Source organism: Sphaerodactylus townsendi, linkage group LG08 (genome assembly GCF_021028975.2).
Source record: "Sphaerodactylus townsendi isolate TG3544 linkage group LG08, MPM_Stown_v2.3, whole genome shotgun sequence".
Lineage (NCBI taxonomy): Eukaryota > Metazoa > Chordata > Lepidosauria > Squamata > Sphaerodactylidae > Sphaerodactylus > Sphaerodactylus townsendi.
The window spans coordinates 105,688,336-105,712,462 of NC_059432.1; the positions used below are offsets into that span (position 1 = coordinate 105,688,336).

General features: G+C 44.1%; 1 protein-coding gene across 3 annotated transcripts in view; it reads left to right on the forward strand.

The window, feature by feature from the left end:
- The window catches only part of RFC4 (replication factor C subunit 4), a 37,985-nt gene that overhangs the window by 7,379 nt on the left and 6,479 nt on the right, over positions 1-24,127 (forward strand). For all 3 annotated transcript variants that reach the window (XM_048507069.1, XM_048507071.1, XM_048507070.1), the window contains 6 exons: positions 7,969-8,048; positions 11,874-11,993; positions 15,733-15,876; positions 16,456-16,576; positions 20,207-20,332; positions 21,662-21,742. In XM_048507069.1, coding sequence (XP_048363026.1) covers positions 7,969-8,048; positions 11,874-11,993; positions 15,733-15,876; positions 16,456-16,576; positions 20,207-20,332; positions 21,662-21,742 — 672 coding nt within the window. The remainder of the gene's footprint in view (positions 1-7,968; positions 8,049-11,873; positions 11,994-15,732; positions 15,877-16,455; positions 16,577-20,206; positions 20,333-21,661; positions 21,743-24,127) is intronic.

Below are 24,127 nucleotides of genomic sequence, written 5' to 3' on the forward strand. Positions count from 1 at the left end.
CTACTCCTAGTCCATGCCCTAGAACACAATGCAATCCTTACCCAAATCCGATTCCCTGCCAAAGACTTAACCCTAACTTGGTATTCTAAAAAGAATTTATTTAGTCACAAATAGTCACCTGAATCCTAAATCTGAGTCAAAACCTGACACGGACCATAGCCCAAGTCCTAGTCCATGCTGTAGAACGCAATGTAATCCTAACCCAAATCCGATACCCTGCCATAGACTTAACCTTAGCTTGTTATTTTTAAAGGAATTTATTTAGTCACAAATTGTCATACAAACCCCACCTCTGACTCAAAACCTGAAAGGAACCATAGGCCTATTCCTAGTGCATGCCCTAGAACACAATGCAACCCTTACCCAAATCCGATCCCCTGCCGTAGACTTAACCCTAACTTGGTCTTTTAAAAAGAATTATTTAGTCAAAAATTGTCACCTGGACCGTAACTCTGAGCCGAAATTTGACACCGACGATAGCTCTAGTCCTAGTCCATGCCCTAGAACAGAAGGGAATGCAATCCCCTGCGCTAGACTTAACCCTAACCCTAACTTGGTTTAAAAAAATCATTCCGTGATATATTGTTACACTAATGCTAAACCGAAATATGAAACTGACCTTAGCCTTAGTCCTAGTCCTCACCCCAGAGCTCAACCTAACCCGAATCTGAGACTGAGTTCCTTCCTCTAGCCTTAACCCTAGCCCTAACTTATGTTTTTGGGAAAAAAATATTCAGTGATAAATTGTTACCCGAACCCTAACACGAACTGAAAAGCTTACTGTAGTTGTCGCCCTAGTCTGTGCCCTAAAAGTCAATGAAACCCTAAACGGAACCCATGCCCCTATCCTAGCCTTACTCCTAACCCTGAAGTTTTTTTAAAAAAATTATTCAGTCACAAATTGTTACTTATACTTGGTCAGCACCCTAAAATTAGATAAAACAAAGGATTTGGATTTATTTTGGCATAAAATTATCTGTATGGCCGAATAAGACACATAACATATTCGGAGATACAAAATATCGGGGTATATTTGAAAAATTCAGGCCCGTTTGAATTCTTTTGTATTTTTGGGTAGTTTCTTTGGGAGACTGTCAGGGGCGCATTTTTAAAGCTATCGGCACCAAAATTTTAGGGTCTCATCCCGAGACTATCCTTATAATACCCCCATATTTGGTGAAGTTTAGTTCAGGGGAGCCAAAGTTGTGGACCCTCCAAGGGGTAGTCCCCATCTCCTGTTAGCTCCTATTGGAAACAATGGGGAATGGGGCACCCACTTTGGGGGTCTGTAACTTTCCCCCCCCCGGACCAAACGACACCAAACTCGGGGGGTATCATCAGGACAGTTTCCAGATGATACCCTGAAATTTAGGTGCTGCTAGCTTTAAAAGTGTACCCCCTGCAGGCCGAAATGCAAAAAAATACCCAAAAAGCTCAAATACCTTGCATTTGGATTCGTTCATATTTGGGCAGGACATATTTGGCCGATTTTTGCCCAAATATGCCCAAATTCACCCAGATTTGGGCCGAATCCAGTGTTTGTTGCATCAAAATCTCCAAGCCTATGGAAATCCTTTCTCTCTTCATACTTTAATAATAGTAAAATGCCATCAAGTCACATCTAAGGCCCCTCATAGGTTTTCAAGGCATGGAATGAGCAGAGTCATTTGCCATTGCCTTTTTCTGCACTTAAACCCTGTTCTTCCTTAGTGGTTTCCCATCCAAATACTAACCATGGCTGACCCTGAATAGTTTCCAACAAGATTAGGCCAGGGTGAGCTATTAGGCAGCTTAAGGATCCAGTAAATTATTGTCTTTCTGGGATTTTACCTTGAAAGGAGAGACTTACTACTTGCTCCTTCTGTGGACAGTTATAGAAGTAACATTCCATGTAACTAAAATCCTGTTATTTCTCCCCCGTTAAGACTGATATTCGGTGCCTCGTATGACTTCCAGAGCTGCCTTGCCGGTTCTATTTTTGAGTCGACTATTTTAGACGTTATAGACCCGTATCAGGAACAGTGTAAGGGCACAACAGTCCACCACGATTAACTTTTCTTTTTGCTTCTCCTCATATGGAAAGAATGAGATTTAACGCTCAAGTTATACGGAGGTTCATGTTCTGCAATAGTTAACATGAACAAGCTAAGCTTTATTTGTTACTGATGCCATTCATGGTTGGGGTGGGCAGAGTATATGTTATTGGCTGGGATCCAAAGAAGCAATTAGTTCTGTAGGCTGAAGCGGCTTTGGGTTTCCTTTCCTTACTTGGAAGCCCCCTGTGCCAAACAACAGCTGGCATTTGAAGACAAGGAGACTTTCAACCGCAGTTTGTGATACGTTATGGGTGTTGCTCGGAGAAAGAGTCACTGACACCATTGGGTGTGTCTCAGTTGCTTGAATCTCAACTGCTGTTTCATCATTTTAGGAGAATTACAAATGTTAGAATACTATTCAAAATAGTATTTTGAATTTGAATAGTATTTTGCGCCGCCCCCCCTTCTTTGCTTTGCTCCCTGGCTCTCTTGCTCCCTATTTTTATAATCTGCTCTTGCATATTTATTGCTATTTTTAGGGAGGAGTTTGGTTGCTCCCTTCTTTTTGGGGTGGTTTTAAAAGGAATTGGATTGCGGGACGCCATTTACATGGTTTTAACAAATTTTAGTACATATGGTCACTATTGTGACCCTTGTTGTATATTGTACATAGATGATGTTGTGCACCGCCCAGAGCCCCTTGGGGATTGGGTGGTCTATAAATTTAGATAATAAATAAAATAAATAAAAAAAATAAAATCATCATTGTTTTAACTGGATTTGGGGGTGGAATGCCATGAAGATTTTATACAGATAGGAGAAGAAGAAGAGTTGGATTTATATCCCCCCTTTCTCTCCTGTAAGGAGACTCAAAGGGGCTTACAAACTCCATTCCCTTCCCCCTCATAACAAACACCCTGTGAGGTAGGTGGGGCTGAGAGAGCTCAGAAGAACTGTGACTTGCCCAAAGTCACCCAGCTGTGTTGGAGTGCACAGACTAATCTGAATTCCCCAGGTAAGCCTCCACAGCTCAGGTGGCAGAGCGGGGAATCAAACCCGGTTCCTCCAGATTAGAGTACACCTGCTCTTAACCACTACGCCATTGCTGCTCTAGGTATCCGTGCTTGCCAAACACTACTTTCCTCCACCCTATTTCCTGATGGTCTTATGTCAAAGGAAGTCAACATAAGCTCTCAAGTTTTGTATAAGCAACATCTGCATTATGCATTAGATTGAACATTCTGAAGGCTTATGCATAATTACTGATGTATTTAATTGGACTCTACTTCGCCATTTGTTTTAAAAATATGGGATGAGATCCAACCAGGATTTGGTTAGGCTGATTTCAGCTGAAGAAAAACATTTGACTCCAGCGGCATCTTTAAGACCAACAAAGAATAAAACTTGGATGGTCTTAAAGATGCTGCCTCAAACTTTTTTCTGCTCCCTCAACACGACTATGCATCTGAATTTATCAGAAGTGTTAGACATGTGTCCATGTCCGTTCCTTCTCAAAATTAGTGGAATTTGACCTTCAGTGAGATCATGAGCATAATTCATAGCAAGCAGTTTTAGACATGTACAGACTCCATGTCATGGAAACGTGCATGACTCGCTGGACACTGGACACCATCCTACTTTGCAGAGTTTTTGTTTAGATAAAATGGGAGAGAAGAGAATGATGAAACTGCTTTGGATCTCCATTAAAACGAAAGGCAGTGTGTCAATGAAGTAACAAATAACAGTAGCCCGTCTTAGCTTGGAAGCTAAGCAGGGTTGGCCACAGTTAGTATTTGGATGGGAGACTACCAAGAAAGGTCAGGTTGCTGTGCAATGGAAGGCAATGGCAAACTACTTCTGCTCATCTCTTGGGAGCCAGCGTGGTGTAGTGGAGAGCCGTGTTTGATTCCCCACTCCTCCACATACCTGGTGAACTGGATTTGTTTCCCTGCCCCTCCTCATCAAGTCTGCTGGGTGACCTTGGGCTAGTGCCAGTTCTCTCTATCAGCCCCACCTACCTCCCAAGGTGTCCCTTGTAGGGAGAGGAAGGGAAAAGGAGTTTGCAAGCAACCTTAAGACTCCTTACAGAGAGAAAGTTGGGGTATGAATCCAAACTCTTCTTGCTTCGAAAATACCATGGTCCTGGGGTCACCATTAGTCACTTGTGACTTTATGACTCACCGTTGTTACTATTATTATTTTTAGTATCTACAAATTTGTAGCACGCCCTTAGATAGCATGTGTCCAGCGGCCCTCTCTGACTTTACTAATCTTTATTTTGGGGAAGGAAAAAGAGGAGTGGACATGCAAAGGAAAGGTAGGATGGGAATTCGGGTGAAGAAGTTGCAATGTACATCATGAAAAGAAAAATGTTAAAAGCAGCTCCTACATTCCAGGTTAAAGTTTAAAAGTAGGTTCTGGGCTGGAAGACTTGAAGAATTCACTTTGTCCCAGGTGCTTTATTAAGGACCATGCCAGGTGCCAGGTTACACAGAGCTTGTTGTTTCTGTCGATAAGAATGAGGAAGAAGTCCTGGTTGTTGGGCACTTGTGCTCTGTCCTCGTTTGATGGCTGTTTGAGTGTTTACTTCCTGCTCTCCAGTGAGGTACTTGCAGTTAAAGGGCATAGTCAGTGAGAGGAGTTAAATTGTGTGGTGTACTTCATAAGGTAGAGGGAAATGTCTGAACCGCAGTGTAATTACCCCTTTGCATCTTCTTAGCTGGTGATCTGACTTGTGCGTGGAAGTGTCCAGTATTCCAAATGTCTACACCAGTAGCTTTTACTTAAAATTGCATAATAGTGTGTAACAAGTTTAAAATTAGTTTTAAAATTAATGTAATGTAATAATAATGAATCATTTTCTTTTTAAAAAAAAAACTTATATATTAAGAATTGTGGATTAGTAATATAGCTGCACTAATTAATTATATTTTAAAAAATTCTTTAAAACATTTTTGTAAACATTCTTAATAGATATTTGTATTGTATTTTAGATCAAAAAAATGCACTATGCTTAAATTATTGCACATGTAAGCTAACTCTTTTAGCACTGATGAAGAACCGAAAACGTTCGTAGCGCATAGCGTTTTGCATATCTTTGAAGAGTGCGGTTTGCATATCATTGAAGATTGCTGTAATTTGCTGAAGACTGCATGCTTCAGAAGAAGTGGTTGATCATCAAAACATAAGAGCTGCTAAATGAGCTCTTGTAGAAACATAGTGCATATTACTGTTCTGCATCTGCTAAGCATTTTGCATAAGCTTTACACCTGAATCGTAACAGCTGGAACTATATATATACTCAAGCACTTCTCGGCAATTGGCGCTGTGAAAATTTCCTGTGGGCTGATATTATCTCCTCAAGATACTCAGGTGTTACGCTGGGACCATACAACACCAAGTAGCAGCTAATGAACAATTTGCTTGATGACCTGGATGTGGTGTGTCGGTTCACTTAAGAAATATCAACACACCGGAGGACATAAGCTGCCATTTAAATTGTCCCCGACGAATTGTGTTTCCTTAGCCGTCTGTGACGTTTAACAGAAATCATTCATGAAAGGTCCTGGTACTTATGAATGAATCTGATGCAAAGAACGCATTTTGTATGACAGAATTAATGGTTGTTTAGTGTATTGTAGTACTCTGGCTGTATTGTAGTACTCTGGTGTATTGTAGTACTCTGGTGTATTGTAGTACTCTGGCTTAATACTAATACAACAGAAATTTAATATCACATTGTGTGCTTCCTTGCCAATTTGGCAAGTAATTTTTTTTGGGGGGGGGATTGGCTCCCTTTTTCCTTGTGTTCCAGATTGCATGACATCTAAGCCTACAGTGTCAATACACTTGGAATTAGTTTATTTATGGAAAACGTGCACTTTACTAACTCCAAGCCTCTATTATCAGAATAGCAGCAATGAGTAGAGTAGTAGGTACTTGGTGCATAGCTCTCTGTGGATATCTCGGTATATCAGCTGGGCCATGGACACTTTGTTGCATCCTAAATAACTTCCCCTTGAGACCCTAGCATGCAGATAAATAGTCCCAATCATAATTCCAAGCCTGAGAAATAATGATCATTTTTGAGAATGAGGCGTTTTTTCCTTGTAAGGAAGTAACCCCCATCTCCTGTTAGCTCCCATTGGAAACAATGGGAATGGGTCACCCCCTTTGGGGGTCCATAACATTGACACCCCCCCCAAACCAAACTTCACCAAACTTGGTTGGTATCATCAGGACAGTCTCCGAATGATACCCAGAAATTTTGGTGCCACTAGCTTTAAAAATACGCCCACTGCAGGCCAAAAAAAAAATGCTAAGTGTAAAAAACACCAAAAAAATACTGAAGCTTCCCCAAATACCTTGCATTCAGATTCACATATTCGGCTGATATTTGCCCGAATTCGCCCAGATTCGGGCCGAATCCAGTATTTCTTTCACCTGAAGTAAAACCATGAAAGATTCCAGTTATTATATTTGACTCAAAATTCAGCTTACCCCTTGCATTGGAAAATACTTTTCTTTAGTTTTAGGCCAATGGGCATATCACTTATGGCTGTTTGATCATTGGTATAAATAGCAGAAAAGTGCTGAAAAGAAAGTTACCTTTATTAATTTTGAATAGTTTTGTAGGATGAAAAAATTCAAGTCGCTGTTTTCATCAGATACAGACATTTTCTGTTGCAAAAGAACAACTGATTTGAATCATCTGCTGAACAGTAAATAATCTTCCTCTCATAACACCAGAGGTCACAACACTCTTACGAATTAAGCCAGAATTGTTCACGGTAAATTGATTTTGTTCAGACAGAAAAGCTGTTAACATGCATAAAGTATAGCAGTCTGATAACAAATATATTCCTGAGTCTATGTCTCTGTTTCTTTTTGCTTTGCTTCTCAGTATTTATATCTCAAGACAAAGTCATATTGGAATAATGTCTAAGGTCTTTTTATGGCTGGAGAGAGAAATAAAGTATATGATTAAAGCAGAATAAACCTAGATTTGCAGAAGAAGAACAATTTTGCTGATTCACCTCCGGAAACCCACTTCTACTGCAACTTGACAGTAAAAAAGAATTTTGGCTTGGCATAGTAGCTGCTGACTGTGATTGCAACTACATTTCCCTATCCAAGGGGTTGTTTTTTTTTTTGGGGGGGGGGGGGGGTACAGAAGCAGGCTGTTGCTTCACACTGACCCACAGAAAAGCACACCAAAAATCAGGAGGCATCGCTCTTCTTCTGCATTTCCTGAAACCCAGTACAATGTGAGATGATTTTTTGCCCCCAAATCCTTGGGGTATACCAGAAGATTTAGGGAGACTTCTTGTTCTGACATAGCGATAGACCTTCCCCCTCACTTGCCCCCTCCCCTCCAGTTCACAAGAGAATTTGGAGGGGATCCTGATGGAGGAGCAGTCAGCTTTGCAAATGAGTTTGGAGATGTGTGGTTGTAGAATATTTCAGAAGATTTCTTTGAAAAATGATGGAACAGAGCAGTAGCTGATAAAGCTTTTGGCAGAAAGAGTAAGAACATAAGAACGTAAGAACTAGCCTGCTGGATCAGACCAGAGTCCATCTAGTCCAGCATTCTGCTACTCTCAGTGGCCCACCAGGTGCCTTTGGGAGCTCACAGGCAGGATGTGAAAGCAATGGCCTTCTGCTGCTGCTGCTCCTGAGCACTCTCCTGAGCAGAGAGATGACAACACCTCATGGAAGTAGTCAGCTGGGCTGATAAATGGAAGTTTGTGCAGATGGAGATGTAAATGGGATTTCGTGCGTATGGACACAACAAAGGTAGTGCACCTATGTCTGAATTCTTATAGATCCCCTTTTCGCCTGTCATCCGTATTTACAAGCGTTTGTCTCCAGGAACAGCAAGGAAATGTCTACTTACTAAAAATTGCATGACAAACCACCTTTCTTCTTGCAGCTCCCCAATCTCTTATTCTATGGTCCTCCTGGGACTGGAAAGACATCTACTATTTTGGCAGCAGCTAGAGAACTCTATGGGTAAGTCTGACATCAAACCATTACCAAGGCAGAAGAGTTGAAACCTGCACTTTCATTTGTCCTTTTCAGTCCTTTTATCCCTCTGATGATTTGATTGTACATCTCTATAAATGCATGGACTGTTTCATTTTATAGACATCAGGAGCATTCCCTTTTTAAAAAGAAATCTCTGCATTTTGCGGGGTAGGGGATACACAGAAATATACTTCCCATTCCTATTGGTGATGCTGTAGGTGGGAGAAGCACACCTAACAGCAGAAGCCAAGAACTGTATTTCACAAATTTAAAAAGGGGAATCGAGAATTTTTAGCTGGAACCGATAACTGGACTTGTGCCGTCTGAAAAAGTCGCTTTCTATCCCACAACAATCCACTCAGTCTGTTTTGCTCTGTGTTGAACACGGAATTTTTTTTTTCTTCAGAGACAATTTATACTTACTTACTTACTTATTTATCTATTTATTTATTTATTTATTGTATTTGTATACTGCCCTCCCCGAAGGCTCAGGGCGGTTTCCAACAAAATAAAAAGTTAAAACATCATATATATATAAGTTAATTAAAATACATAAAATATTAGATTAGAGATGGCTTCAGCTATTCTATTCCCTCTTTTATGTACCCACGGGAGGCCAGATGTTTGCTTTTTATTGCAGTTGATATCATCCCGGCTGGAGTTAAAACGCCCCTGGCGGAACATGGTCCGGCTTTTACAGGCCCCAAGGAAATCCTTTGTAAATCCCTGGGCAGGTGAGGCCCTGGATCTGCACCTGGAAGCCTGTTCCACCAGGTAGGGGCCAGAGCCGTAAAAGCCCTGGCCCTTGTAGAGGCCAGCCGGATCGCCTTGGGGCCAGGGATCACCAGTAGGTCCGCCTCCGATGAACGGAGGGGCCTAGAAGGGCGATATAGGGAGTTGAATTACTGTGATGGGAAATGTTCTGTTGGGGGTCTGGAAAATGAAGGGACCTGTATATTTACAGAAATAAGCATGTACACAGTTGGAAATTTAAGTATACCGAGTTCAATTTAACTTATGAAGGAGGTGTAATCAGAATGGACTCCTGGAACGCAAAGGAAGGCACTAGTATTTAAAAATGCTACAGGGAACCATTATCTGGGAATGCATCTCTTGGTTTCTATTGATCAAGCCACCGCTGCCTCCTGTTCCCCATTTCCTCAAAAAAAGCAAAATACCGCTATAGGGTGAACGTTTTGCCCAAGACACAGTTCGCAAGAAAGCAAAGGAATGAATATCTTTATTGGAGAGCCCTTAAGTGGCCAGTAAATCTTTTCTGCATTTGTGGTAAGCTCTGTAAATGTGCTAATCCTGTACTTCGGGGAGAAGATCATAGAGGGATGTGAAGCTGGTACACTGGGCTGATTGTTGGAGCCTAATGCTCAAAGAGTCGTGGGAACAGCAGCTTAGTCTTGCGGCTGTCTGTGGTTTGAAACCATCTTAAATGGGCAGGAAGTCAGTTTAACGTTCACAACTGAGAGCGTGGTTTAAGTTGGCAAGAATTCAGACAAGGCAGGGCTGTGCAGCTTGTCATCAAGCCAAACAGTATCAACCCGTCTTGTATTGTAGCCCGGCTGGCACTTGACAGCTTCCCTAGTTTTTGCAGTTCTGAGCAGGTGATTGTTGGAGGGGTGGGCAGAAGCTACATACAGATATACAAGGAACATCCAAAGGGGCAAAAGAAAGAAGAAGAAGAGTTTGGATTTATATCCCCTCTTTCTCTCCTGCAGGAGACTCAAACGGGCTGACAATCTCCTTGCCCTTGCTCCCTCACAACAAACACCCTGTGAGGTAGGTGGGGCTGAGAGAGCTCTGAGAAGCTGTGACTAGTCCAGGGTCACCCAGCTGGCGTGTGTGGGAGTGTACAGGCTAATCTGAATTCCCCAGATAAGCCTCCACAGCTCAGGCGGCAGAGCTGGGAATCAAACCCGGTTCCTCCAGATTAGATACACGAGCTCTTAACCTCCTACGCCACTGCTGCTAGAAACACTCCTTAATTCCAGAAGTTCATTTATTTGCTAGTATATAAAACATCTGTATTGGTTATAGGAGCTAACAAATTGATTACCATTTTGTAATCTGGTAGTATATGAAGTGCGGTCTACATACGTTAACATTTTGTGGATAACATACTGCAGGACGTGTCTCCCAAACTATAGAAAGCCATAGGCTGGATCCAATCGCACTTGCGTGTTATTCTACTTGTAGTGTTATTCTACTTGTAGTGTTATTCTACTTGTAGGCTAAACCACTAGAAGGCTAGAATGTGGGTCTTTGTCTCAGTTTTCCACCATCACATTGGTGTCTTAGCAAAAGAGCCTGTCTTTTGTGTGCAGAAAGGCACAGGTTCGGTCCCCGGCATCTCCAGCCAAAAGGATCTGGTGATAGGTGATGTGAAAGACCTCCACTGGAGACCCTGGAGAATCACAGCCAGGCTGAGTAAATAATACTGATCCTGATAGAGGATCTGCCTCTATTTAAGGCAGCTTTTTGTGTCTAGGAAGACAGTGATGCGGTTGGGGCAGTTCTAACAAGGCTGCGGCTCCATTCATTAGTGACATCTCTGGGTGAAGTTCCTGTGCAGCATTTGAAGGGCACCTGTAGCCACCATGCTTGCAGCGGGATGTCTGAGGAGATAACAAGAGCAGGGCGTCTGAAGGCTGGGGAAGGGGATTTCTTTCTGTCCAATCCATCCCCAAGCTTCCATCCATAATACATGCGTGGTTTCCTTGCCACCCTATTTTGTGAAAGTGTGCTCAAAAACGAAAGCACACCACCACTTCAAAAGCCCAGCTGGCAATGAGGGGGAAAGGCTCCAGCTACAGCAGTGATCCATCCTCCTCAGAAGCTCCGACGGAACTCAGCGTTTCCAGCCTCAGGCAAGAGAGCCCCTTGAAACAGGGAAACGGAGCGGATGGGGAGGGTTTTTTCCCCAATTCAGCCCCCAGTAACTCTGAGATCATTCAGGGACTGTCTAGGGATGATCTGGTCTCCCTTTTCCAACAGTCCATCAGAGAAGAGGTAGAACGATGCTTCCAGGACAGAGAGGGTAGACCTGCCCTTCAGGAAGGTGGCCCTGGCCTCCAGGAGGGTAGACCTGGTCTCCAAGGAGGTAGCTCTGGCTTCCGAGAAGGTAGCTCTGGCCCCTATGAAGGTAGACCTGGCCTCTCCAATAGCCAAACTCTGTGTAGAGTTTCATACGCAACACACTATAATTGTTTATACAAAGCGTAAAGGTAAAAAACAATATATACAGTGTTATATTCATTTTAAATGTCAAAAAGTATTTGCGGCTCCCAAGTGTTTTCTTTTCCGGGGAAAACTGGTCTAAATGGCTCTTTGGGTCTTAAAGGTTGCAGACCCCTGCAATAGATCCTTCAGTTAAAAAGAAGGAAAGAACAGAAAAATCTTTACCCAAGGGATGTACCCAGATTGCAACATGTGAAGCCAGAGCCATGGTGCAGTTCTGTGCAGAATATTAGTGAAATCCATGAGCTTTGACTGGAACAGACAGGGAATTGTTAAGAACAGTGGACTCTAATCTGGTGAACCAGGTTTATTTTCCCACTCCTCCACATGAAGACTGTTGGATGACCTTGGGCCAATCACAGAAACTCTTTCAGCCCCACCTACCTCACAAGATTTCCGTTGTGGGGAGAGGAAGAGGAGGAGTTTGTCGGCTGCTTTGAGACTCCTTACGGTTGAGAAAAGTGGGGTATAAATCCAAACTCTTCTTCTACATAGCATTGCTCTATAACTGTTCACTTTCACAGATTTGTTAAAAAGCCACATGTCTTTTGTCGTCCATAGGCCTGAGCTGTTCCGGCAGAGAGTCCTCGAGTTAAACGCATCTGATGAACGTGGAATACAAGTCGTTCGAGAGAAAGTGAAGACTTTTGCTCAGCTGACAGTTTCGGGAAGCCGTTCAGAGTATGCATAACGATCTGAGGCACTCTTCTTATAGGATTGTATTTCTCTCTGTGCCGGTTTTATGTGGGATAGCTTTGTAATGCTAAATTAAGCCACAAGTCAGCAATGCCTTTTGGCTTCCATGCTCTAAAATGCATGTCAAAATGAGTCACCTTAGCATAACTACACTCTAAGCCAGGGGTAGGGAACCTGCGGCTCTCCAGATGTTCAGGAACTACAATTCCCATCAGCCTCTGTCAGCATGGCCAATTGGCCATGCTGGTAGGGGCTGATGGGAATTGTAGCTCCTGAACATCTGGAGAGCCGCAGGTTCCCTACCCCTGCTCTAAGCTAAGGGAACTTATCTTTCACCATCTGCACACATCTTTGCATTAGTGGCCCTAATGAAATGTGTATAGATGCTGCACCTGAGCTACTGGCTTGTAGAAGAACTGACAATAATAAGATGCAAAGTGTTCAATGTAATAATAAGGCAGTCATATATCACAAAAACAACATGTGTGCAGAACTTGTTTATGTGTTTTTGTGATATATGATTGTTATGCCTTATTATTAAAATTGAGCACTTTGCATCTTTATTGGCTGTTGAAGGTTTTCCAAAACCAGTAGCTCTGAGTATATGCAGGTGGGTATCTCTTGGTTTTGATTTTGTGTTCTGTCCCCCCCCCTCCCCCATTCCCGGTTACTTTTCTTTTGTTGAAATGTGAATTGAGTCAGTAGAAGGGGGCACTGCTTATAATGCTGAATGGACTTGTTTTGTACTGCACTCTGAATGATTCAGCCATTGGCATATGAACCACTGCTTCACAACCCATCTAGGGTCCTTGAAATCTTCTAGTCTGTAAACCTGTCTTTCCATTGATCAGCATTGGCTGAAGACTTCTGAAGAGAAATCGGGAATTTCTTAGACATGCTTCAGGAAAATAATGGGATGATTGTGTTTTCCAGAGTCCGAGTTCTCAGTTATTGGTCTTTTTTTCCCCTGGACAACTTGGCACATGGAAGAATATATTAAGTTGTTTGTTTTTCTCTTGTTCTTGGAGAGTCACTTAAGGTTAGGTTTGAGAACTCCCCAGTAAGAGCTCTTCAAGTCTCTGGTACCAAAAGTTCATAGGAAAATGAGTCTTCCACATGTTCTCCGGCTTAATTTATTCCATTATTCAGCATGAGAAAATCTGGGTGGAAAAGAGCAAGCTGGAATGGGTCCAGAGGTAAAATTGAGCACTATGAACGGGTCCAGAGGAGGGCAACAAAAATGGTAAAAGGTCTGGAGTCCATGCCCTACAAAGAGAGTCTTGGGAGCTCGGGATGTTTAGTCTGGAGAAGCGAAGGTTAAGGGGGAACATGATAACTATGTTTAAATATTTGAAGGAATTCATGTCAAAGAGGGAGCAAGCTTGTTTTCTGCTGCCTCAGAGGCTAGGACATGGAGTAATGGATTCAAGGTGCAGGAAAAGAGATTCCACCTAGACATTAGGAAGAACTTCCTGACTATCAAGGCTGGAATTCACTGCCTCGTAGAGTGGTGGGGTCTTCTTTGGAGGTTTTTAAACAGAGGCTGATGAACATGTGTCTGGAGTGCTTCGATTGTGTGTTCCTGCATGGCAGGAGGATTGGACTTGATGGCCCTTGGGGTCTCTTCCAACTCTTTGATTCTGTGAGCCTTACATCTCATGGACAGGCCCTGCTGCCCTTCAACTCTAAAATGTTTTTCTAAAATGCTCCAGTCACCTTTGAAAGCATCCAAGGGACCTATTTGATTTGAAGGCCTCTGTGCCCAGTTTACTTCATGTGGTGGCATCTGAACTGTCCAATAATAAGACTGTATTCAGTTGATTTCTTTATTATGAAACAGCATCAGGAATAAACATTTAGACCTCTATTGCCAGAACTAAGCATAATCAGCAATGTGGCCTCCATTTTATCCCACGTTACATATCATGTCAAACCCCCGCCCCCCCCCGACTACCAGTTCCCAAGGGGGGAAGCACTCCTCCAGTCCCACGGTCCAGACAAGAAAAGCCTCCCTTGGGGTCAAAGCAACCAAATTCCTCACTCCTGAGAGAGCTATAACGGCAGGTGTCTAATGAACTGATAAGGTATTGCATGAGAAGCAAAGTGAAAAAAAAAACATAAGCATAGCAGGGAAGGGGAAGGAGTAGAGAAAGGCTCCACATCCCAAGCAGGAACAGAAGACATTGGCAGGATCAAACGGGCTCATCATGACATTGAGTGAGGTGGCACTCAGGGCCGTTAGAACCCAGGAATTGATTTCGGGCCCTTGTGGTAGTGGCAGAGACGGAAACACTGGCAGCAGTAGAACCACAAACACAAGAAAGACCAAGGGAGGAGGACAAAGCATTTTGAAAAAAATGGCTCTGGAAGGAAAAGGACAGTGTTGGTCATAAGTGACTCTCTGCTTAGCAGTATAGAATGGTATCTGTCCAGGCCTGATCCTCTGGCCCAAGTTGTGGTTTGCCAATAAAGATATTGTAGACTGGATCCCGAAACTGATCAAACCTACAGATTGCCTATTTGTGACGGTCCATGTCACAACCAACAACAGGCCATGAACACCACTGAAAACATGAAGGCTGTCGGCTACCTTATTTCATTATCAGCTGCAATGCAGGTGTCTGTGGCCACAAGTATGAACCAAGTTTGCCCATCACAAAGAAAACAGGTTTGTTGGTGACATCTGAATATGACTGGAGCCATTTATGTACTACTTTTTTTAGAGATTTAAGAAATTTGCAATATATATATTCTGTTCAATTTTTTCCCCTGTGTCTACAGTATTTGCTTTATACACACACACACACACACACACACACACACACACACACACACACACACACACACACACACACATATATAAAGCTATGTGTCTCTGTGTGTATATATATAAATAAATAAAGCTATATATATAAATAAAGCTATATATAAATAAAGCTCTGTGTGTGTGTGTATATATATATATATATATATATATATAGAGAGAGAGAGAGAGAGAGAGAGAGAGAGAGCAAATACTGTAGACACAGGGAAAAAAATTGAACAGAGATCCTCTTCAGAATATTTTGAGACAAGTGTCTTATGAGCAAGAGAAATTCTGGAATATTAAAACACCTTCTTACTACATACTTTAAAGAGTGGGCAAGCATAAAGTTGAATCCAAGGGAGTCGTTGCTTGTTTTTCTTCTTTATTTAGGACATTTCTGTGTTGCTTCAGAATCCTACTGGAGGTGCCTTACAGCACCCTGATAATACATTATGAGTATAAAAGACAACCATTTAAATTAGCTCAGGGGCATAAATACCATAAAACTGTCCAAATACAGGCCTGTTCAACATGCTTGGAGCATTTCCAGAAGCCAGCTTTCCTCTCTTGTCTGCAGCTAATCTTTGTGCACCACTGAGAACAGCATTGGATGGGGCGGGGGGGTTCATCAGGAAGTGGGGGACTAATGAAAATTGTGCCTTTCTTTTCTGCTGGTTCCTGTGTCTTCCGTCAGCAGAAAACATGGCTCGCATCCACCCCAGCAACACCGTTTGCCAAGTCCTCCAGCAGAGAAAAAAGCGTCCTTCACTGCCAGTGGAAGAGTTAGCACAACAAAGTAGTTGGATCCAATCCATAATGTTGTGTCATAGCTTGTTTTTTTGCCAATATGTACTTCTGCAAAACGACTCCTCGGTGTAACTTCACTAATGCCAGATGTTTTTTGATGTGTCTGTTTAGTGGCAAGCCGTGTCCCCCTTTTAAGATTGTGATCTTGGATGAAGCGGACTCTATGACCTCAGCAGCCCAGGCAGCCTTAAGGCGCACCATGGAGAGAGAGTCCAAAACGACACGTTTTTGCCTTATCTGTAATTATATCAGCAGGTACGTGTGATGTGCCATTTCCCTAGGTTCAGGCTTCTTTATCTGCCAGCTCTTTCTTTAGAGCAGCGGTAACATAGTGGTTAAGAGCAGGTGCGCTCTAATCTGGAGAACTGGGTTTGATTCCCTGCTCTGCCACTTGAGCTGTGGAAACTTATCTGGTGAATCAGATTAGTTTGTGCACTCCAACACATGCCAGCTGGGTGACCTTGGGCTAGTCACAGTTCTTTGGAGCTCTCTCAGCCCCACCCATCTCACAGGGTGTTTGTTGTTGGGGGGTGGGGAGGGCAAGGAGATTGTAAGCCCCTTTGAGTCTCCTTATAAGATAGAAAGGGGGGAGATATACATCCTAACTCCTCTTCTTTAGAGAGCTCAGTGTTAAACTTGTATTTTTAGAACTGCTCAATTTACACATGCGGGAAATAAGAAATCTAGTAAAAGTGAAGTGCACTAAATCATATTTATTTGCTGGTTTTTGCGGGAGAGCCATATTGTTTCCTTCTTTACCCACTGGAATGGATTCTACTTAAGGAGACTGTTGCGTAAACTTGCGTTAACTATTTTCCTTTCTCCCTGTGACAGGATAATCGAACCCATCACGTCCCGGTGTTCTAAGTTTCGTTTCAAGCCCCTTTCGGACAAAATCCAACAGCAGAGACTTCTAGACATCGCTGAAAAGGAGAGCGTGGCAGTCAGCAGTGAGGTATAGGGCCTTTGTTTTAGTGCTGTGAAAAGAGACAGAGATGCATGACTGAGCATTACATTTTATCCAAATTTGACTGGGTTAATGCTGGACCAAATACAACCACTTCGCAGAAGGATAGAAAGGTCCAGGAAACCAGCCAAAATTACTGCATTCATGCATAGTGCTTAGTCAGTGGGCACTGCCTTTTAGACAGGTGGGCTACATGTGAACTCCAAAGTATAAGACAGGGGCTGTTCTGGTAAATGTGTATGTGGTTTACTTCATTTGTAGTCTGCCCGACTTGCTGAAACTCAGGGCAAGTCACAAAATTAAACATCGTGATTTTTTAAAAATGCTGCACAGCGTACAGACCGGGGTGGCCCCTGGTGGCGGAGATTGCGTCTCCGGACCCTCCCTGGGTCACTCCCTCCAGCTCCCCGGAGTTTGCATGAGCCACAGAATGGAGGGAGGAGGCCTCACTCACTGCTTCTCCCTCCTGGTGCGCCAAATTCCCCGGTTGTAGGAACAGTGACCAGCAGCAGCATCCTTGACCCTTCTCCCCTCTTATAGGGCTAGCCCTGCCCCTTCCCCCAGCCCCCTCCAATCAGGATCTCAGGGCTGGGAACAAGCTCATTCCTGTCCTGGCTTCCTTGTCACCCTCAGCCTCGCCCACCCCCTTCCAGACCTGCCCCTAATCACACCTCCCTGGCCTCGCCCTGTTTCCGAACACCTCCGTTGCCGCCCCTCAAGGTCTTCGCTTGCTCCTGGGGCCCACCTGTGTCAGATTGGCTTGCCATTGCGGCTTCCACGACTTGCAGGGCGGGGTGGTCTTGTACCATGGGTGGGTGCTCCTGTGCTCCAGTTCACACCCTGGTGCTACTAGTGGAGGTGGCCGGATTGGTGAATGATGCGCCGCTGCCCCAGAGTGGCTGGGGACAAGGTGGGTGGCAGGTTTTGTCTCATATGGGAGAAGGCAGTCGGGTCTGCAGCCCTGTGGGAGTTTGTGCTTCCCATGGGCCGGGGTTGGAGGCAATGAAGTCACAGGCCCGGCCTCTGAGTCAGGCACAGCTGCTGTCTTGGGACACAGACCAGGATGGCCCAAGCTAGCCTGATCTCCTCCGCTCTCTGAATCTAAGCAGGGTCAGCCCTTGCTAGTACTTCTTTATTTCTTCAGCTTGGATTCCGCCCTTTCCCTCATGAGCTTCCAACATGTGATCAGACAATAATACGATGAATTGAATAACAATTTAAAAAAATAGATGGTGACTAAAAACACTTAACCTCAAATACAGAAAAGGTTCTGCACTTAACGTCCCAAAGGTATGGAGAACAAAAAGGGAAGGGAGGCCACCAAGGAAATCCAGGGTTGCTACGCAGAGGCAGGCTGTGGCCTCTTCATCGCTTGCGTTGAAACCTCGATCTAGTTATGAATTGGCTGCTCCTTGACAGCCCTTTTCACCATCATGCGTTTCACCAAAAGTGCAATAGAGCTGCCTCATTTTTGCACAGACCTTAAAACTACAGTCATAACCCCTTTTCAGAAAAGTGCTCTTCTACACAGTCCTGTTTGACATATAATATAGAACAATAAAAACCTGGCAGTCTTCCTGATACAGAACAGTACACTTTCAACTTTCCCATGCCATGAGATGACATTATCTCTGGCTTCCTGAGAAGGCTGTGGGGCTGGAGAGGCTAGACCCTCCTGGCGTCCTGGAGCGCCACAAGCTCTGTGCCCGTGCTGCAGTGCCGTATGCTTAAAACAAGTTGCCAAGGGGCAAGCACAAAAATGTCACTTGCTCATTCACGCCAGTCTTGGCAGCTTCTCGTCTGCATTGTTCCGTGTTCCCGTTTGGAGGAACGTTGTGGGCTTCTTTCTTTTGCCAGGAAATCTCTCGCACAGTAACAGCACAGGGAATGGGGACAATCCCTATAAAACCTACTGTGAAACTATTGTCTGTTCGATTTTGCCCAAGAAAGTGCTCAGTGTAGATTAGACTTTTGCATGCTTTTCCACGTAATACCTTTCCACTGAAATAGATTCCCTTGCCTAATATATCACGTGTCTTCCTCGATCCCATGTTGATCAACTGGGGTGTGTACCCAGGGTCGTCCAGGCAAGTTTTCTAGATCAGCACCTTCATAATCTTGCGGATCATTATTAACTTTTATTGCAGAGTGTGTTTTAGTGCTCACACGATGAATATTGTTTGTGGGAGAGGGGGCATGTGAGGGATTCAGGACTAGTGGTTGAATCCAGCGGACCTGTCTGCAGAAAAGACCATGATAGTGGCCGTGTAGGGAGAAGGGGGCCAAAATAACTTCCCTCCTCGGCAAGCACAGTTCAGTCGTTGGGGGAAAAAAAGAGAGGGTGACCTTCATCTTCCATTTTGAGGTCTGTTCTCACTGGATAAAAGGGATAATAATACAACAACCTTTATTAGGCATATTAAATAGGCTCCAGAGCGTTACACACATTTCTGAAGTACAAATCAAATGTACATTCAAAACACAGACAGATAAACTGTATCTAGCATTGGACATTACTTAGAAAGTTCTGTCACTTGTAAAAGAAATTTTGCTACTTTTTCCAAGAGCACGGCCTCTGTATTATTTAACAAAAGCTCCACAACAGAGTTGTCAGAGTCTCCTTCAGGTTTGTCTAAGACCAGCCCAGGAGAGAAATTCCTAATACCCACATACCTCAGACAGTCAAGTATAATGTGAGCAAGAGTCTCCACTTGGTTTTTCCAGTGTGAACAGACCCGATCCTGGAGAGAGATAGATAGGTAGTGACCGATGGCCGATGGGAAAGTATTGCATCTGGCCCTTGTAATAATCCCTCTCTGTTGGGGTTCAGTTAATAGTTCAAGATATTTGGCTATGTGCCCCTGTTCTGGTACTATTCCAACAGAAAGGGGTGAGCATGATTTATTTGCTTGCCCCAACAAGATATGGTATTTGCTCCCGATAAAGGACTGCAGCAGACCAAAACTGTCATGGGATGAACAGGTATAATTCTCCTCTTGCTTTTCCGCCCAGGGCACACCCTAACCCAGAGGTCTTCAAACTATGGCCCTCCAGATGTTCAGGAAATACAATTCCCATCAGCCTCTGCCAGCATGGCCAAGTAGCAGGGCTGATGGGAATTGTAGTTCCTGAACATCTGGAGGGCCATAGTTTGAAGACCCCTGCCCTAACCTCTGCAGTCAATGAATTTAAAGCGCATAATTGGCTTGTACTTTGCTTAGGTTATTTATGCAGTGCCAGGCATATTAGTGTAGAAAAGAGCCCACAGTCTGATTTCAGTATCTGCTTAAGGATGCTGGTAGAATGAAGTAATATGAGAAGCAACCCTATGAATCAGGTAGGTAAGGAAGTAATTGGGAAATGTTCTTCATTGTAACGGGTAAACAGATGTATGTGTTTGACATGTTCACGCAAATGGTGCTTGAAGACCTGGAATCTATTTTGTTCACATAGATGGCATAAAAGTTTACAAAGTTCAGCACAGGGGCGGAGGTGGGGTTTTTGTTTCCCCTCCCCTAACTGTGCTGGACGGTGTGGGTGTTCCTGATGTCCCTTCCTACTGGTCATCTTTCATTTTGGCTTTATTTTTAAATCTTTCTTTTCCCCATGCTTTTGCAGGCAATCTCCTGCCTTGTTCATGTGTCTGAAGGAGACCTGAGAAAAGCAATCACGCTTCTTCAGAGTGCAACGCGACTAATGGGCAAGAAAGAAGTGACAGAGAAAGTTGTCGTTGAAATTGCAGGGGTAAGTTTTTAGTTATTTAAAAAATGGCCTACCTTGTGCTAACTAGTTGCAAAATGATGCATAATATCTCCCCACTGTAAAGATATGTCTAGCAGTTCATGTTCTTATGGATTCTTATGGATTCCTTTGAACTTCCAGTTCAAAGGAGAAACACTGAGTGAAATTGTTTCTGTTGTTACGCTTCCTTTCTATACTACTGTGTTTCTAGTTCCTCTGTCTTTATTTACTTGATTTTTTTAAAAAAGCTGCTAATTAGAATAGACACCACAACACCATTCTGGTAAATCTGACTGTATCTCATGTGTGGGAAAGCTCTTCAGTTAAGTGAAAGCAGACATAAGAACATAAGAACTAGCCTGCTGGATCAGACCAGAGTCCATCTAGTCCAGCACTCTGCTACTCGCAGTGGCCCACCAGGTGCCTTTGGGAGCTCACGTGCAGGATGTGAAAGCAATGGCCTTCTGCTGCTGCTGCTCCTGAGCACCTGGTCTGCTAAGGCATTTGCAATCAGAGATCAAGGAGGATCAAGATTGGTAGCCATCATAGATCAACTTCTATGCAGCTATAGTGGTAGCTTGAAAGGACAAGTGGTCTGTAAGCTATTTTTGGGTAAGAACTTGGGGTTGTATGCGGACCGTTCTGCTACAGACTGCTGTTTAAAGGAATGTGTTCAACTCACACACATTCCAAAATGTTCTGAATGAATGGTGTGAGACACCTTGTTGACCAAGTGTTTCTGTTTCAGCATTGGATTTATTTATTTATTTATTTGGGTGGGTTTTTTTTACAATTCTATACAACAAGAAAACACAATTAAAACAACAATAAAATCCTTAAAACGTTATAAAAGCACAACTACAATATAACCGCAGCTAAAACAAACAAGATGGCAACTTAATTCAGATACCCCCTGCGAGGCCAATACAGGTGGATATCAGCCCGGCTGGCCTCCCGGAAAAGCCCGCTGGAATAGCTCCGTCTTACAGGCCCTGCGGAAACTACTCAAGTCCCGCTGGGCCCTGATCTCATTTGGGAGCGTATTCTACCAGGTAGGGGCCAGGAAAGAGTATGCCCTGGCCCTAACTGAGGCCAGCTAGATATGTTTTGGCCCAGGGATTTCCAGAAGGTTCTCCTCCAAGGAGCGGAGGGAACCTAATTGGGCAATATGGGCTAAATCCTTGGGAAGTGATTCTTGTGATACTAATCTCTGGATTTTGCTCGAGTATCTGCTTTCAAAAATAAACACATTCCGTCAAATCGCACATGTTGGCATATTACGCATAAGATACGTGACACGTTCATACTATCTACGTGCAAAATCTGTTCCAGGTGGTACCTAAAGAAACGCTGGATGGATTACTTGCTGCCTGTCAGAGTGGTTCATTTGAAAAACTGGAAGTCGTAACACAGGTAACCACGTCGAGGATTTTAAATATGTGAGCGTTGGCTGTAGGGCTTTTTTTGCCTTCCTTTACTCTCTCCCCTGAAATGCCGCTTGTCGCACTGGCCAGTTGCACATGGTGTGCGAGGAGAGGACAGCAGTTACATAAGCACATTGAAACTAAAAACTGCTCATCTTGAAGCCGATCGTGATAAATGTAACATGAACCCGCTGACATTTATGAAGGCTGTGACCTTAGGTGGGAAAGTGCTTGGAGTGGCTGCGCTTGCTGTGCGGTAAAGATTTGTGCAGCCTGGTTCTTTTTTTTTCTCTCAGGGTTCTTTATAGCTCTGAGGATTTGTGTCTCAGGCCCCGCAAAAGGCTCGAGCATATTTGAGGGAGTAGACTCAGAACGAACTGTTTTGTTTTACAGTTTTGGCTACTTGCCATTCATGAAAATAATGGATCATACACCACTTTGAAGTCCCCTGTCTTTCCCCCTCTCTAAGGCCCCTTCCACACATGCAGAATAATGCACTTTCAATCCACTTTCACAATTGTTTGCAAGTGAATTTTAGAAGAAGAGTTTGGATTTATATCCCCCCTTTCTCTCCTGCAGGAGACTCAAAGGGGCTGACAATCTCCTTGCCCTTCCCCCCTCACAACAAACACCCTGTGAGGTGGGTGGGGTTGAGAGAGCTCCGAGAAGCTGTGACTAGCCCAAGGTCACCCAGCTGGCGTGTGTGGGAGTGCACAGGCTAATCTGAATTCCCCAGATAAGCCTCCACAGCTCAGGCGGCAGAGCTGGGAATCAAACCCGGTTCTTCCAGATTAGATACACGAGCTCGTAACCTCCTACGCCACTGCTGTGTAGGATTTTACTATTCTACTGCGTAGAATTTTACTATTCTACTGAGCTGCAAAGTGCATTGAAAGTGGATTGGAAGTGCATTATTCTGCATGTGCGGAAGGGGCCTGAGTCTGCCTTCAGGTTGTCAAATGGGATCCAGGTAGAGAGACCAAGCAAAAGAAACTCTGGATAGGATTCCTGCATATTCACGTTCCTTTGGCCCCTTAGGCTAAGTAAGTTATTTTCACTTTCCCCTTCTTATCCTTAACCAATCACCATCCCTCCTGTCTTTCTAGTAGGTCCCATTCAGTTTTTCTGTGTGATCTAATATCCAGCCCTTCAGTATGTAGGGCTCGATCCAGACTAAATTGGACATTTCCACCGACTTTCCCATCCTACTACATCCTCCCTGTGCCCCTTCCCCCCCCCCCCCCCCCCCCGCGTCCCCTAGGAAGACTATCTGATGATCAGCGAGATGGAGTGGGAAGAGCAGGAATGAAAATTCCATTCTGGTAGAAAACTTAGTCTGGATCCAACCCATATTACCTTTCTGGAACATTTATTTATGTATCTAATTCAATTATACCCTATGTTTCTCCCCAAAGGGGAGTCAAAGTGGCTTGTATTGTTCTCCTTTCCTTCTTTGTATCCTCACAACAGCCCTGTGAAGTAGGTTAGGCTGAGAGGATGTGACTGGTCTGAGATCTCCCAGAAGGATTCCACCGTGGCGTGGGGGTTCAAACCTAGGCTGCTCAGATCCTAGATTATTTAGCGCCCCCTGGAAATTAATTTTTTTAAATTTTAATAGCAATTAAACAGAAAGATATATGTATTAATGTTTCTACCTGTGGCCATCACCACCCCCCTGGATTGCTGCAGCTCCCACCAGGGGGCGGTGGCGCCCACTTTGGGAATCACTGGTCTAAACCTACAGCCCTTCAGATGACCATGGACTACGATTCCCATCAGCTCTGCCAATGGGCCATGCTGGTGGGGGCTGATTAGATAGCCCCTTTATTCAGCAAGCCACACCTTCAGCCTAAGAAAAAGTTCAGCAGTCAACTGCCTTCCTGCCCAGGCTTGACACATAAGATGTATCCCAAAATTCTCAGAGAGGCATCCATTTTGTGTAGAGGAGTGTCTTGCTGTTTGGTCCCTGTACCTTTATGGCACTTTTTGGCGGAAGGAAAGGTCTGGCTGTTAACTCCTGGGAATGGAGAACTACGGCCCCAGATTGCACCTTTTCCCACACACCTGCTTGCCCACCTGTATGGTCCTCCAACATTGTCCAGCTGGGCAGCCTTCTGTGAGCCCTCCTGCCGCAAGCCTCACCTGCATGCCCTTTCCTTGTGGTGGTAGATAATAGCATATTAACCCAAGGGGATGTGGTAGTCACAGGGGCAAGCCAGACAGTGAATCATAAACAAGACTCCTCTCGCACTGAGGATACCCCTCGGGGAGGTGGGGGGCTCCTTGTAGTGGGTGATTCGATCATCAGGAATATAGAGAGTTGGGTTTGTGACAGGCGTGATGACCGCATGGTGACTTGCCTGCCTGGTGCGAA